The 12840-nt window shown below is 44.6% G+C and overlaps 1 protein-coding gene across 2 annotated transcripts in view; it reads left to right on the top strand.

Annotated features, from left to right (window-relative positions):
* Wwox (WW domain containing oxidoreductase) overlaps positions 1–12840 on the top strand; it is an 858036-nt gene that overhangs the window by 52342 nt on the left and 792854 nt on the right. For both annotated transcript variants that reach the window (XM_057754219.1, XM_057754220.1), the window contains exon 5: positions 2298–2404. In XM_057754219.1, coding sequence (XP_057610202.1) covers positions 2298–2404 — 107 coding nt within the window. The remainder of the gene's footprint in view (positions 1–2297; positions 2405–12840) is intronic.

The raw sequence follows: 12840 nt of genomic DNA, 5'->3' as shown, positions 1-12840 counted from the left end.
TATGTGTGCTACTTGTGTGCCTTGCTGCACATAGAGGCCAGAAGAGGACATCAGATCCCCTGGGCCTGGGGTTACCCGCATCTGAGCCTCCTGATATGGGTATTGGGAAGCAGACTTAATCCTTTGGGAGAGCAGCAAGTGCTCTCAACTGCGCTCTCTGGCTCCGCTCTCCTAGAAATCAACCATAGTGCTTGCAACCACTGTTTCTTTTCCTGTCCTTAGCGGTCACTGTGCATTTGCTTGTTTCTCTCTGCTGGCCTCTGGTAACATCTTGTCCTCTTGTGTGTCTTACCATTTTAGGTTCTCGTTCCAGAGATTCTACGTGAGGATGTGAAATAATTGGGGGGATAATCGAGGCTCCGGATGGCAGCTTCTTCCTTTCTAGAACTTATCATTATCCTGAAAGGCTGGCCTGTCTCTGGTTCTCCTTTGAGGCAGTAGCTCTGGTGTGAATGTACTACCACCCTTCCTTGTGGACCCTGAGCTTACATTTCTATCTTTCTCTGCCTGTCTTCTGTCTCTCATCTACTGCTGTAGAACTGGAACAGGATTTGAGTGGCATCTCATATTCCTGCTGTGTGCTGCCCCACCTTCCCAACCTTGGCCTCTGGAATTTTCACTTGTGCCATACTTCTCTGATAATTTCAGAGAGGGACGTATGTGTGCATACCTGTGTGTGTGTATGTGCACATATGCATGCCACCCCTGTATAAATATGCCTTCGTATATGTATATATATACATATGTATATATGTATACATCTCTATCTATCATCATCATCTACTATCTATCATCTATCTATCTATCTATCTATCTATCTATCTATTATCTATCTATCTATCTATCATCATCTGTCTGTCTGTTTGTATACATCTATAATTCATTCTTCAGATTTTCTAGTTGTTCTCTCTAGGAAGGTCAAAGGAAGGGCCTAGGACAGATAGACAGCCACAGTTGCTGGATTTGTAAGTTCTGGAAATAACTCATCACAGAGCAGAGCATAGATTATGGGAGACCAGCTTCGATAAAAATACCATTTCCAGGGTAAGGGCATGGGGATTAGAAAAATAAGTAAAGAGAATGAAGATGCGAGTGAAAATTATAAAGACAGAAAACATAGGACAGTACTAGGAGGGAATTCCAGTGAATCGCCTGCGTTTAATTTCCAATTGCTTAAAATACCCCGATGCAGAAAGGAAGGAGTAAAATAAAAAATTGCATTAACATGATAAAAAGAAATGAACATATCAGTTGAAGCTTGCGGGCTACATTTATAGTTAAACCTTCTGTTGCTAGAACAAGACAAGTACAGTTCACACCCTAGACTAAAACATTCTGTAGGCAACAAACCACTCCCTGGGTGCAATCTATTATTATCTCCCTAAGGGAACTGGAACCTTAGTTGGATCCTTAGACTTTTGTTTGGGATAGGTACAGATCTACTTACACCTGACATACAAGGTCTGGATATTAGCTACACCTTGTTGACAATAACCTTGAGAGGAGAACTCTCTGACCTAAATCTAGGTGGGACCTTTGTTTGAGGTAGAAACACAATAACCTTTTAGAAATAGAAGTTTCAACTTTCTGACCTTCTATCAGGGTGGAATGGCAGCAACTTTGAGCAAGCTGAAACTCTCTGACCTTCAGACAAGGTGGAAATAGGCTCACATTTTTGGGCCTCCACATGGGGCTTCTCATTAAGCAAAGGGTCTAGTCAGTCATGGTTGGTAGTGAAGCAACTGGCTGTGGCCTGAACTCTTCTTGGACTGGGTCTTAACCTTTGAGGTTGCTGTATTTGTTGGGCCAGCTCTCTCAAATCTTGCTGTTGATATATTCTGTCAACAGGGCTCTGCTGTGCGTGGTTCTCAACCTGTGGGTCATGACCCTTTGGGAGGGTCACCTAAGACCATCAGAAAACACAGTTATTTATATTACAATTTATAATCGTAACAAACTTACAGTTAAGAAGTAGCAATGAAAATAATTTAATGGTTGGGGGTCACCTCAACATGAGAAACTGGATTAGGGTCCAGAATTAGAAAGATTTAGAACCACTGGTCTGAATTAAGACATTTTGTTTGTTATGTCATTGCTACTAACACTCCACAGTTTCACCCACTGAACATATCTCCTGACCTGTCCCCTCCCCTGTTCCCTGTCCCCTGGCACAGAATCACCTCTGGTTAAGAACCACTCAGTTTTGCCAGTGGTGTCCACTAATGGTCCTTCATGACTCACGTGTTGGCACTAGCATTGTTTCTAATGTACTTTTTTTTTTTTTTTTAAAATTTCAGGGTTTGAAACCGCCAAGTCCTTTGCCCTCCATGGTGCACACGTGATCCTGGCCTGCAGGCACATGAGCAGAGCCAGCGAGGCAGTGTCCCGCATTCTGGAAGAATGGGTAAGTGCTTGCCTGCTTTGTGTTTTAATTGTTGAATGTGTACACCCGGCCGAGCTCGCAGAGATTTCAGCGCAACACATAAAGTTTATTGCTCTTGGAATACCGTCTTTGTTTTCAAAGTCATCTTCACGTTGTTTACTTTATGAAGGGAAGGGTGAGTGAGACAGTCATTACCCACGCGCTTGTTTATAGTTCACTGCCAGTGTCACCGAGTTTATTACTCAGAGATTTGAAGATGTTTACTTATTTAAATCTTTTATTAAGAGAAATAAAACATAGCCAATGCCAGTGAATGACATTGGGATGTGTGTGCTCATACAGCATTGTTCCTACACTTCTGCAGTTATTTATTTATTTATTTACTTGTGTACTTCACTTTTCACCGTTTCATGCAGGTATGTTATGCATGTTATCATTTCCATCGCCCCATTTCCCTCTCTAACCCCCCTCCTCCTGCTGAAACCCTTCTTCCCTACGGGTCCCCCTTTGCCTTTATGAAGTAGGAGGTAAGCTGTGCGAACAGCAGGGGAGTGACACAGCAGGGCCTCTCCAGAGGATTCAGGGCTGTCAGATTCATGAGGGAGAAAGATGGTAATGTCCAGACGAGTCTTCTTTTCCTGCAGAATGAGAAGGTAAAAATCACAAAGAAACAGTCCTTCCTGGTCCTTGAAAGGTTAACATCTTTCTTGTGCACCCTTCCAGAAAAGGCTTCAAATGTTAGCAAACTCGTGCACATGCTGCTGTCTGCTTCGTCTGTCTCACTCAGTGCACCAGAGGGAACGAATATTGGGTAGGCTAAGTTCCAGTCTAGAATTGACTGACTCCTTTGCTTTTAGGCCGGTGAAGAAAAAAGCCATCATGGTAGAAGGGCATGGTGAGGAAGGAAGCATGCCAGGAGAAGGGAGATAAAGAGAGGGAGGGAAAGAAGGGAGTGCTGTGACTGATATGGGGGATCGATCGATTGATTGATTGACTGGGGTTTAAGTGTATTTATCTCTAGGATACTTCATGCCCTAGTGATCTGTTTTCGTAAACTAGGCTCCGCTTCCTAGGTTCCATCACCTTTCAACAGGGACATCAGTGACTCTTCTTTTCATGTTAGGCCATAGCTCTGTCGATGTAAGGCAGCCTCAGAGGATGGGAATTATCACTGTGTAGTTTCACCAAACAGTTTCTTGATGTGGAGTAGCAATCTTAGAGGAATGATTACCCCAAAACATTCAAATTAAGGACCTGGGAACAAGAAACACTAGTAAAGACAAATGTCTCCCATGCAGTTCAAACATTGAAATTGCATCACAGAGCGTTTGGACTATAGAAACTCAACCCTTTTGTGATACCTACCGGGGCACTTACTCTCTTTGTGTTCCTCACTCTCCCCAGATGGTGTTTACAGAAGCCTGGGTTTATCACCTAAAGGCCATGGTCACCATTTCCTGTCACTGCTGTATCCCAGCAATGTAGAGACCCAGTCCTGGTCACCTTTCTTATGTTTGGCCTCCACACCTTCCCCATATGCTTCCCTTGACCTTGCTGGTCTGACTTTCTTCAGGCCCCTCCTTTTTTCTCACCTCTACACAGGGCTCTCACCTGGCTTTTCAGTAAGGATTGTCAAGGTCAATCGGACCCACTGCAGGTTTTCAGTCTTTGAGCCAGCTTGGGTGTGTTCATCCTTTGCCTTGGATGGACCATATCTGTGCCTCACTGGGGATGTACTGAGACATATTGCCACGCCGTGGGAGGTTCTCAGAGTGGTCCAGGGTTTTTTGTTGCAGAAAGAGCTCATTCAAAAGTCCCTGGGCATTTTTGGCTCCACATTGATTCTCAAGTGCCAAGACTCTGTGGGTATCCTTAGCTCTGTTCTGGAGATAGAGTTCGTTTCTCTATCTACTCAGCTTGTTTCTCCCAACCTGGGCTTTCTCTTCAAGTTCCACTGTAGCTTCCAGGATCACCATTTTCTCAATGTTTCATGTCTGTGTCTTAGCCAGTGGAATGATTGTCACCATTCACAGTGTTGGAGCAGCTAGTCGCCCTCATTCATGGAATTCCTGTCATGTACTATGTCCAGCCATGGCCCGTTACAACCAAAAACCTAGTCGTCTTCACTTCACAGAGGAGCCAAGGGGCGGCTCTGCCAGAGAGGGATGGTGCCCAGAGCCAAGCAGCTCATGAGCTCAGGGATAGGGCCCTTGTTTACGCCATCTGCCGTGAAGATCAGCTTCTGTGAGTGTCACATCCTTAACTTGCAGTCTTTGCTTTAGACCCTTTGGTGACACTCAAATGGTTTATTTCAGGACCAGTGACATTTTGAGAAAGCAACTCCTTGACATCGACATAACCACATCCTTCCTCCTCCCTCACTACTGTTCTCCTCCTTCTCTCCCTCCTGCTCTTATATCCCCTCCTCATCTGTGACAGGGTCTTAATCTGTAGTATGTTCTGGCTGAGTATTCACTATGTAGTCCAGGTCGACTTGAATTTATGACATTCCTGTTTTAGTCCCTTAAGTGGTGAGATTACTGGTGTGCACCACCAGATCCAGCACTGGGTCTTTTCAGTGCCCAGAGCTGATCTGATACTAAACTTACTAAGGACCACAGTGAGTACAGTAGACCTTCTTTCTTGCGACATCCCAAAACATCTCTGCACATATCCAGATACTTCTAGGAATGCATTCCATTCCTGTCAAATTATCATTGTTATAAAAATATACTGCAGAGCTGGAAAGTGATTAAGACTGTGTGCTGCTCTTTTGGGGGGAGGAGGACCCAAGTTTGGGTCTCAGCACCCACTCTGAGCAACTCACAGTTGCCTGTAACTACAGCTTCAGGAGATTCAATGCTCTGCATCTGTGGGTACCTGCCCTCACATGCACAAACCCACATACAGGTACACATGCATATACAGTAATAAAAAATAAAACTGTAGGATGTTGGCAAAGACTAGAAACAGAAACACACTACGACCTTGGGCAAGTTTCAGCTTCTTCATCTATAAAATACAGATTATGGTGTCTGTTTCAAGACATAGGTGGTTTGCAGTAAACACAACTGTGTGCAGGTAAAATATTAGCAGATGGTAGAGCAAGATTAACTACTCAACTAAATGCCAGCTGCCTTGTTAATAACAGTGATGAAGATAATAATTTCTTACGTACGTATGGAGAGCATAATGAAGCTTGCTTTTTTTACCCTCAACAAGTGGCTGAAAGAGGGGCTGTAAGTGGGATGTTTACCAACAAAACTGAAGTGAAATCACAATGAATTGTTTTCCTGGCTTTTTATGTCTGGACTCCTACATTTCAATAGATGTGCATTTAGTTGGTTGATGAGTATTTTCCAGTGCATTTCATATTAGTTCTTAGCTGTCATTTGAAAGCTGTCTTCATTATTTATGTGATTGCTTTTCCTTTTGCATTTACAAAGAACTGCCCTTTGCATATATCCAGGAAAGGCGGTTGAGGGCTCAGTCACCAGGAACAGCAAGCAGGGTTATTGAGAAAAGAGGGAGAAGAGAGATTTTAAAAAGTGCAGAAGATTTATTAGTGATGGTAATGCAATGTGTGTGTGGCAGAGAAAACGCATGCTGGGTTGATTGTAGCCACCTGATTTGATGCTGCATTGTTAAGTTACTTCAGCTGTGGTTGGCATCCTTTCCACATCTGCTCATCTCCCTGGAGCCAAGGCACGTGGACAGCTCTGGTGGCGGTGTGTCCCTACAACCTCATTGGTTGGCATCAGAAATAGGGGCTTTCACATATGGAGAACTTGGTGCCAGATATTATGTGGGGCATGTGCCACTGACACTTAGCTTAGAGTTTTCCTTTTTGAGACAGGGTCTCACCTGTGTAGTCGTAGCTATCCCAGAACTCATGATGTAACACCAGGCTGATCTGGTAGACGTGCCTGTCTCTGAGTGATGGGATTAAAGGAGCCACACTGATTATGGCTGGGTTTTCTATACTATGGACACCTTGTTTTCATGGTGTGGCTTTAAGGGTAGGTGATGGTGCTGAGTGCTCAATCACAGTTCTCAGAAGTTCCTTAGATGTACAGCAACGTCCTGACTGCCGCAGAGCCGCTCAAGGACTTTATGAGCTGAGGGAGCCCTGATGCTTATGGGAATTTTCTCTTATTATTTCTTTTGATACTAAAAGCTTACACTCTGCAGTTTGTCTCTGCAGACAGAACACATTAGGTGTGATGTCTTCTCATGCAAGTCAAGCAAGCATGAGTGCGTGCCTGTGTGTGTGTGAGTGGGGGTGGGGTGGGGTGTGTTGGGTGTTGGGTGACTGACATACAAGCTTTCTGCCTAAGTTAGGGGTTTGCCTTCAATAGATGATTGTTATTTAAGGCAGCCCAAGGTGTAAGGCTCATCCCTGTTGTCTTGAATGTCACTAGCTAAACAAAACCACAAATTATTAAGAATATCAGTATTAATATGCGGTTCCTAAGAAAAGTTTATTCTAAGCCAGCCTCTAGATTTTCTCATTTATTTGCTTTAAAAGTTGTTTTTCAGTAAATAGAATATGATATAAGCAATTTTGTGAGCCAGCGACAGCTAAGTAAACGTCTTGCTTGAGCCAGGAAGCATAGCACTCACATCAAAAGGCAAGGGCGAAGTTCTAGAGTTCCACCCTACAATATTTTCGGATGTCACTTACTGTCATCCCGCATATTGAGGTGTCTGTGTGCCAGGCTATGTGCTGAGCATTAATAGTGAAACACTATACAATGTGATTAAACCCATCTGACAGTCAAAGCGCTGGGGGCTGAGAAAATGTTTGTGTAATCCACCCAGCTGGGGATGAGTGGAGCATCTGTATTTGAAACTATATCTCCCTAATTCCCAGCCTTTCTCTACCTAATTTAAATTTCCTGGTGTGCGTTGTTTCTATAGATTGGCCTGGATTTTCTTTTTAATTTCCGTATGTGCCTGTATGTGTCTGTGTCTTTGGTGTGTGCATGTGTGCTTTTTGTATTGGTGCAGGTGCATGCAAGACATAGTGCATGTGTAGAGGTCAGAAGGCAGTCTTGGGTACCAGACCTTGCCTTCTACTTGTTTGAGAAAGGATGCCTCATTTGTCACTATGTGAGCAGGGGTAGTTGTCTTGGGAGCGTTTCTCTCTACTTCCCAGTGGAACCGTGGAACTATAGATGCCCGTACTTTCTTGTGGGTTCTGAGTATCTCAACTCACTGAATCATCTCTGATTTTCTTATAGGGAAGAGTGACCTTGAGTTTCTGATGCCTTTGCTTTGACCTTTCATGCTCTTAGATTATGGATTTGCATCATCACAGTCAGTTTTTTGGTGCTAGGATCGAGCCAAGGTCTTCCTGCTATTCAAGCCCCCTCTCAGCTGAGCCGCACGCTTCCAGTCTTGACCAGGCTTTTTAAAGGACTTAGCCTGTATTCAAAGAGACTCATCTATACATGAATGAATGTTTTATGACGGGAAACAGTATGTGTTGGTAACATGAAGGTACCTGTGATTACCTAGGGAGGAACCTCCCTAACTCTTTGTAATTCGATGTCATTGATAACTGGGTCAAAGGAATCTGCCTCTTCCCTTCCTTCCTTCCGTCCCTCCCTTCCTTGTTAAGCGCTGTGTAGTGTATTTACTGTTCTGCTGAAGTTGCCCATTTGACCTTTCTTGTCACAGGCCCAGGAAAGATTCTTTATCAGTTAATAAATTATTCATCTCCTCGTAGACATAATTGGTTGCTAAAATATTCTGAGTTTTCTCTGTCTTCAGAATGTCTGAAAATTGTGCCTGGTCCTTATCCTCCAACTTTTCCATCTCATTTCTCATTCTGAAAATTTTGCATTGACTTATTCTTAACTGTATCCACCGTTCTTTGATCACCATTTCTGTGTCTTCAGTTTTTTCTTCCTGGCCATCTCTGGCAGTCTTGAGTGGAATCTTTTTCAAACTTTATATCCATTATAACCTTTATATAACAAGGGCTGTGGTTCACCGCAGAATGTTAAGAGTGCAAGCAGGAAGCACAAGTGGCTAGCTCCAAACCATCACCCCCAATTGTGTGCAGCCCAAAGAAGATCCATCTTCTCAATAATGTGGGTTCCCCTGGGTTCTTATTAAGCAATTTTGACATAGTTTGAAGAGACGGATTTCATCTTCAGATCGTATCTACCCAGTGGCTGCAAGGCCAGCTTCTGGCCACTCAGCTTTTAGCCTCCGTTATTTAAGAGGGAAAAATATACTTGAAACTGTTTTTCATGTTTATTATAGGGCATTCAGAGTCCCTCAGATGTAGCGTGTATTAGATTAAATAGAAGAGAAATAGTCATCTTGCTGATAAAACCACCCGGGCAAGGACAAATAGAGATCAGCGGGGCTGGAGGTGGTCTCTCAGGCTGGCCAGCACATGGGTAAGGAGGTCAAGGGTAGCCCTAGAGAGCTGTTTAAAACGGGAATAATTTTAATCTACACAGAGGTAGCCTTTAGGAGGGAGGTCCTCGCTTTGGAGTCCTAGAGACCTGGGATCAAATCCTGGCACAAACGATTGCCCACTGGTGCCTCTGTCTTATTTCCTGTAGAATGGCATGAGCAACAATTTTCAGGGTCACCACAAGGACAGAGTGTAGCCACACAGGGCACTTCTGCATAGAGCCCAGCACTTTGCGATTCAGAAAGCAGTGCACACCCTTGTCCAACACAGAGCGCTAAACTAGACAGCTGCATTCGTGCGTCATGAAAAAGTGCCCTAGTTCAGGCTCCTCTTATAAAAATGTCATAGGCTGCTGGCTTCAACAGTCTGTCTCCAAACATCTCAGAGGCTGGAAATCTGACCACAGTGCCCGCTTGGCTAGGGTTTGGTGAGGGATTTCTTCCTGCCTTTTAGCTCACTTTGTCTTCTCATGTTAAAGAGCAGAGAAATAGAAGAAGGGAGGGAGGGAGACACGACTGAGCTTTCATTCCATAGGATCCCTTCGTCTTCCCAGCAGTGTCAGTCACTAAAGAGTGAGCCCCTTCCACCCTGAGGAAGTAGACATGTGTTGTCACTTTACTCTAGCAGGAGCTGGAGCTGACTGACCCAGCATAGGCTGAAGAGAAGTGGAGCTGGCAGAGCCCACCCTGTACACTGAGGAGATTCATGAGAGCTGGAGGATGTATATGTAACTAAGTTTTGAAAACTCTAGAAGGAAGGCTTCCAAGTGTGGTGTAGTGGCGGCAAGGCCTGTGTACCAGTTCTTTGTTAGTCCTCCCTTCCAGTGTGGAGCCTGGTTCTCCTTCACCAGTGTGAACTGGACTGGGTGACATGTCTCAGTGAGTTCCATGTGCTGACACATCTCAGTGGTTTCCTTGTGGTGGTACTGACGGAGAGTGACTCCCCAGAAAGGGGAAAGGACCTAAAAAACATCCAGTTTCTTCTTTGCACACTGTCTTGTGCCATTGGATTTGTGCCACCATGTTGTGAGGACACGTAGGCAACCCTGTGAAGACCACTGCAACAACAGTGGCTCAAACCATCTCAGAACCTTCTGGTCCAGCTCAGCTTATGCTACCCAGCTGCTACCATGGTCCAGCAGATTCACATGGTGAGTTCTTCTTTCAGAACCATCCAGCAGCTAGGACATTTCCCAACTTATGACCTTTGAGATATGATTAGATAAAAAATGTGTACAGTTTTCAACCATATGCTTTTGGGGAAAGTAGTGGTAACCAACCCAGGAGCCATGGCTTCCAGGAGAGGAGGAGCCATCACAGGAAGAGACTGGATCCTGAGACTCAGCGAGCTCCTCAAAGCATAAGGCATTGAAGTTTGCATTGGCTTCCCAGGTGCCTTCCACATTACAGCATCCCAGGTTAGGGACCTCCAGCTCTGCTCTGAACTCCTTTCTGGATGGGTAAACACAGTCATCCCATCCTTCTTACTAATTAATTAGGAAGAACTCCCTTACAGTGAAAACAGCATCTTCTAAGCATCTTCTTGGACCACCAGACTGAGGTCTGTTCTCCCTCCCCAGAGCTCTATTGGCTGCGTTCTGAGAACCCAACTAATACACGCATCTCTCAAATTCCCTAAATAATAAATCCAAAGTTATTGAAGCTATCAGGTTACTGAGAGTTGGCGGTGAGACTGCCCCCTCTCATTTCTTTGCAACCCTTGTCCCTATTTTATTATTGAAGCTTGGGATGCTCATGGTAAGGCTAGGCAGCTGGGGAACCTCAGCCCCTGAATCTTGCAGCAGGCAGCAGCTGTGGGAGCTCAGGCCTGCTTTGCCTTCCTTCCCTGGAGTTAATGAATCAGCAAGCACCAAGGGCACAGCCTGCCTTTAACTGATGGAGGAACACCACATTTATTTACTCAACAATTCTGAGATTTCCAATTGTTCCGACTGCAAGGCAGTCTGCCTGCAAACCGGGTTAGGCCGGGAGAAACTTCAATGCATCTTTGTAATGGCTTTGTTGTTGTTTATTGAGAGGGACTAATTAACTTTGATTATTGCACTAATATTATGGCACTTTGACAACCCTTCAGATTTATGACTCTGGGAAAATAAACAAATGAAATGCAGGTGCTGGAGCAGAAAGACTCAGTCATTACTGAACTTTAATTACTTGGAATGTGTAGCCAGGAGAGAATTAGTTGATGAATTACAGGATGCTTAAAACCTACCCCAAACTGAAAGCAAGAAGACAAAAATAGGGGGGAGGAGGCTGAAAAGGTGCTGCGCTTAAGGTGGGAAAGACAGGGCACATCTGTACGCCTCGCTGTGGCATCCCATTGGCAAATCCTGGTGGTTTCCAGTGCTGTAGAAGCTCACAAAGTGCTTGTCAAGGCTGATTCAGCATTACCCAAGAACATGCTAGACATGCAGATTCTTGGGTCCTGCCTGGAGCAACCAGTTCTGAGTCTCTGGAGGCGGGGTCCCGGGGAAATCTAGACACATGCAGAAGTTCAGATATATCGCCATCAGAGCTCCTGCTCTTTGTTTTTGCTAAGAGGGTAGGTACACACGTTTTTCTTAGCTTATGAAGGTCAAATATTGCCCTAACCCAGATCCCGAGCCATTCCAGAGTTTTTCCGACTTGATGGCAGTCACCTTCACCTGATGTTCCCTTCTCACTGGCCTTGGTCAACCCTCCTTTTAAAATGATAATCATAGTAATGAGAACAATAGCCAGCATGATGGTGTAGTCGCTGTGTTGAACATGTCAAATACGTTAGCTCAGTGTATGTTAGCAGTGATCCTGTCTGTGCATTAATCTCATGAAGTCTGTTTTCCTGAAAAGATCCTAAAGCACAGCGGTGTTCAGGATCACGTGCAAGCTCACACAGCACAGATGCCACAGGCACGAGGTGCTTTCAGGGCAGCACGCCTGCCTGTCTAGGTCTTTCGCCACATCGTTTGTGTGCCACCTAGGCACAGGAGGGACTTACTAAATACTCGTGGACCGAACAAGAGGACAACAAATTTGACAACTGGGTTGTGGGCACTGAAACCCGGATGGCAGAATCCTGTCCCTGTTGCCTGGTTACCTTTTGAAGCTGACCAGTACAAGGTGTATGTAGCTAGTTGTCTAGTTTTGAGTGATGTGAATTGATTATGCTATTGATGTTGCTGGGGTCTCCAATTCTTCAACTGGCTTCTAGCTTATTGAAGAAAGGGTAGTTCTTTGTGGAACACCATGTTACAGTATTTGTTCCTGTTCCTTGGACTTCACTAATTCTTCTGCGGGGAGTCTTAGTAAGCAGCTTCTTTACTCAGGCTGACTTGGGAGGGCTGACTATGGTGGAGAGTGGACTCTAACAAACTTGACCTTGAAGCACAAGAAAGAGAACCTTTATGTAGAAAGACTGGCTCCAAAAGCAGAATCCAAGGGTGGGAGTGCGGTGTCGTTGGGGTGGGGGGTCGGGGGTGGTAAGGAGTTAAAGGCTAGTCAGGCATGGTGGAACACACTTGTAATCCTAGCATCCTGGAGGCTAGGGCAAGAGAATTGCTACAGTTTGAGGACAGTCAGGGTTGGTTCCATAGGGAGCTCAAGGATAGCAGATGGATTCCAGAGGCTTGGTCTTCTCCTGAGTGTGGATGGCAGGGAGAGGGGAACTTGAATAGTTATTTGGTCCTTTGCTCCTGATGGGATTAATTGCATCTGTAATGTTTTAAAATGTTAAGATATTGTTAGAATTGAGGAGGTAAACATAAAACCTCTCTGGTTTCTTGTTACTTAGGTCAGAAGAAACAGCTTGAAATGGCTTAGCTTACGAATTCCTCTTTCCTTTTGGTTAATAATTGATTGCAGTGACAAATCATGGAATTTGTCTGGATTATATACATGCACCTGTGTGTGTACAGACAGACAGAGGATGAAAGAGAGCTGGCAACACAGAGATGGGACAGACAGACATAGACAGAAGACAAAGTCAAGCTGGAAACTTTTCTGGCAGTATCTTAAGGATTGTTCTT

This window comes from Chionomys nivalis, chromosome 21 (genome assembly GCF_950005125.1).
Source record: "Chionomys nivalis chromosome 21, mChiNiv1.1, whole genome shotgun sequence".
Taxonomy (NCBI): domain Eukaryota; kingdom Metazoa; phylum Chordata; class Mammalia; order Rodentia; family Cricetidae; genus Chionomys; species Chionomys nivalis.
This window is presented reverse-complemented; position numbering and strand designations above follow the sequence as displayed.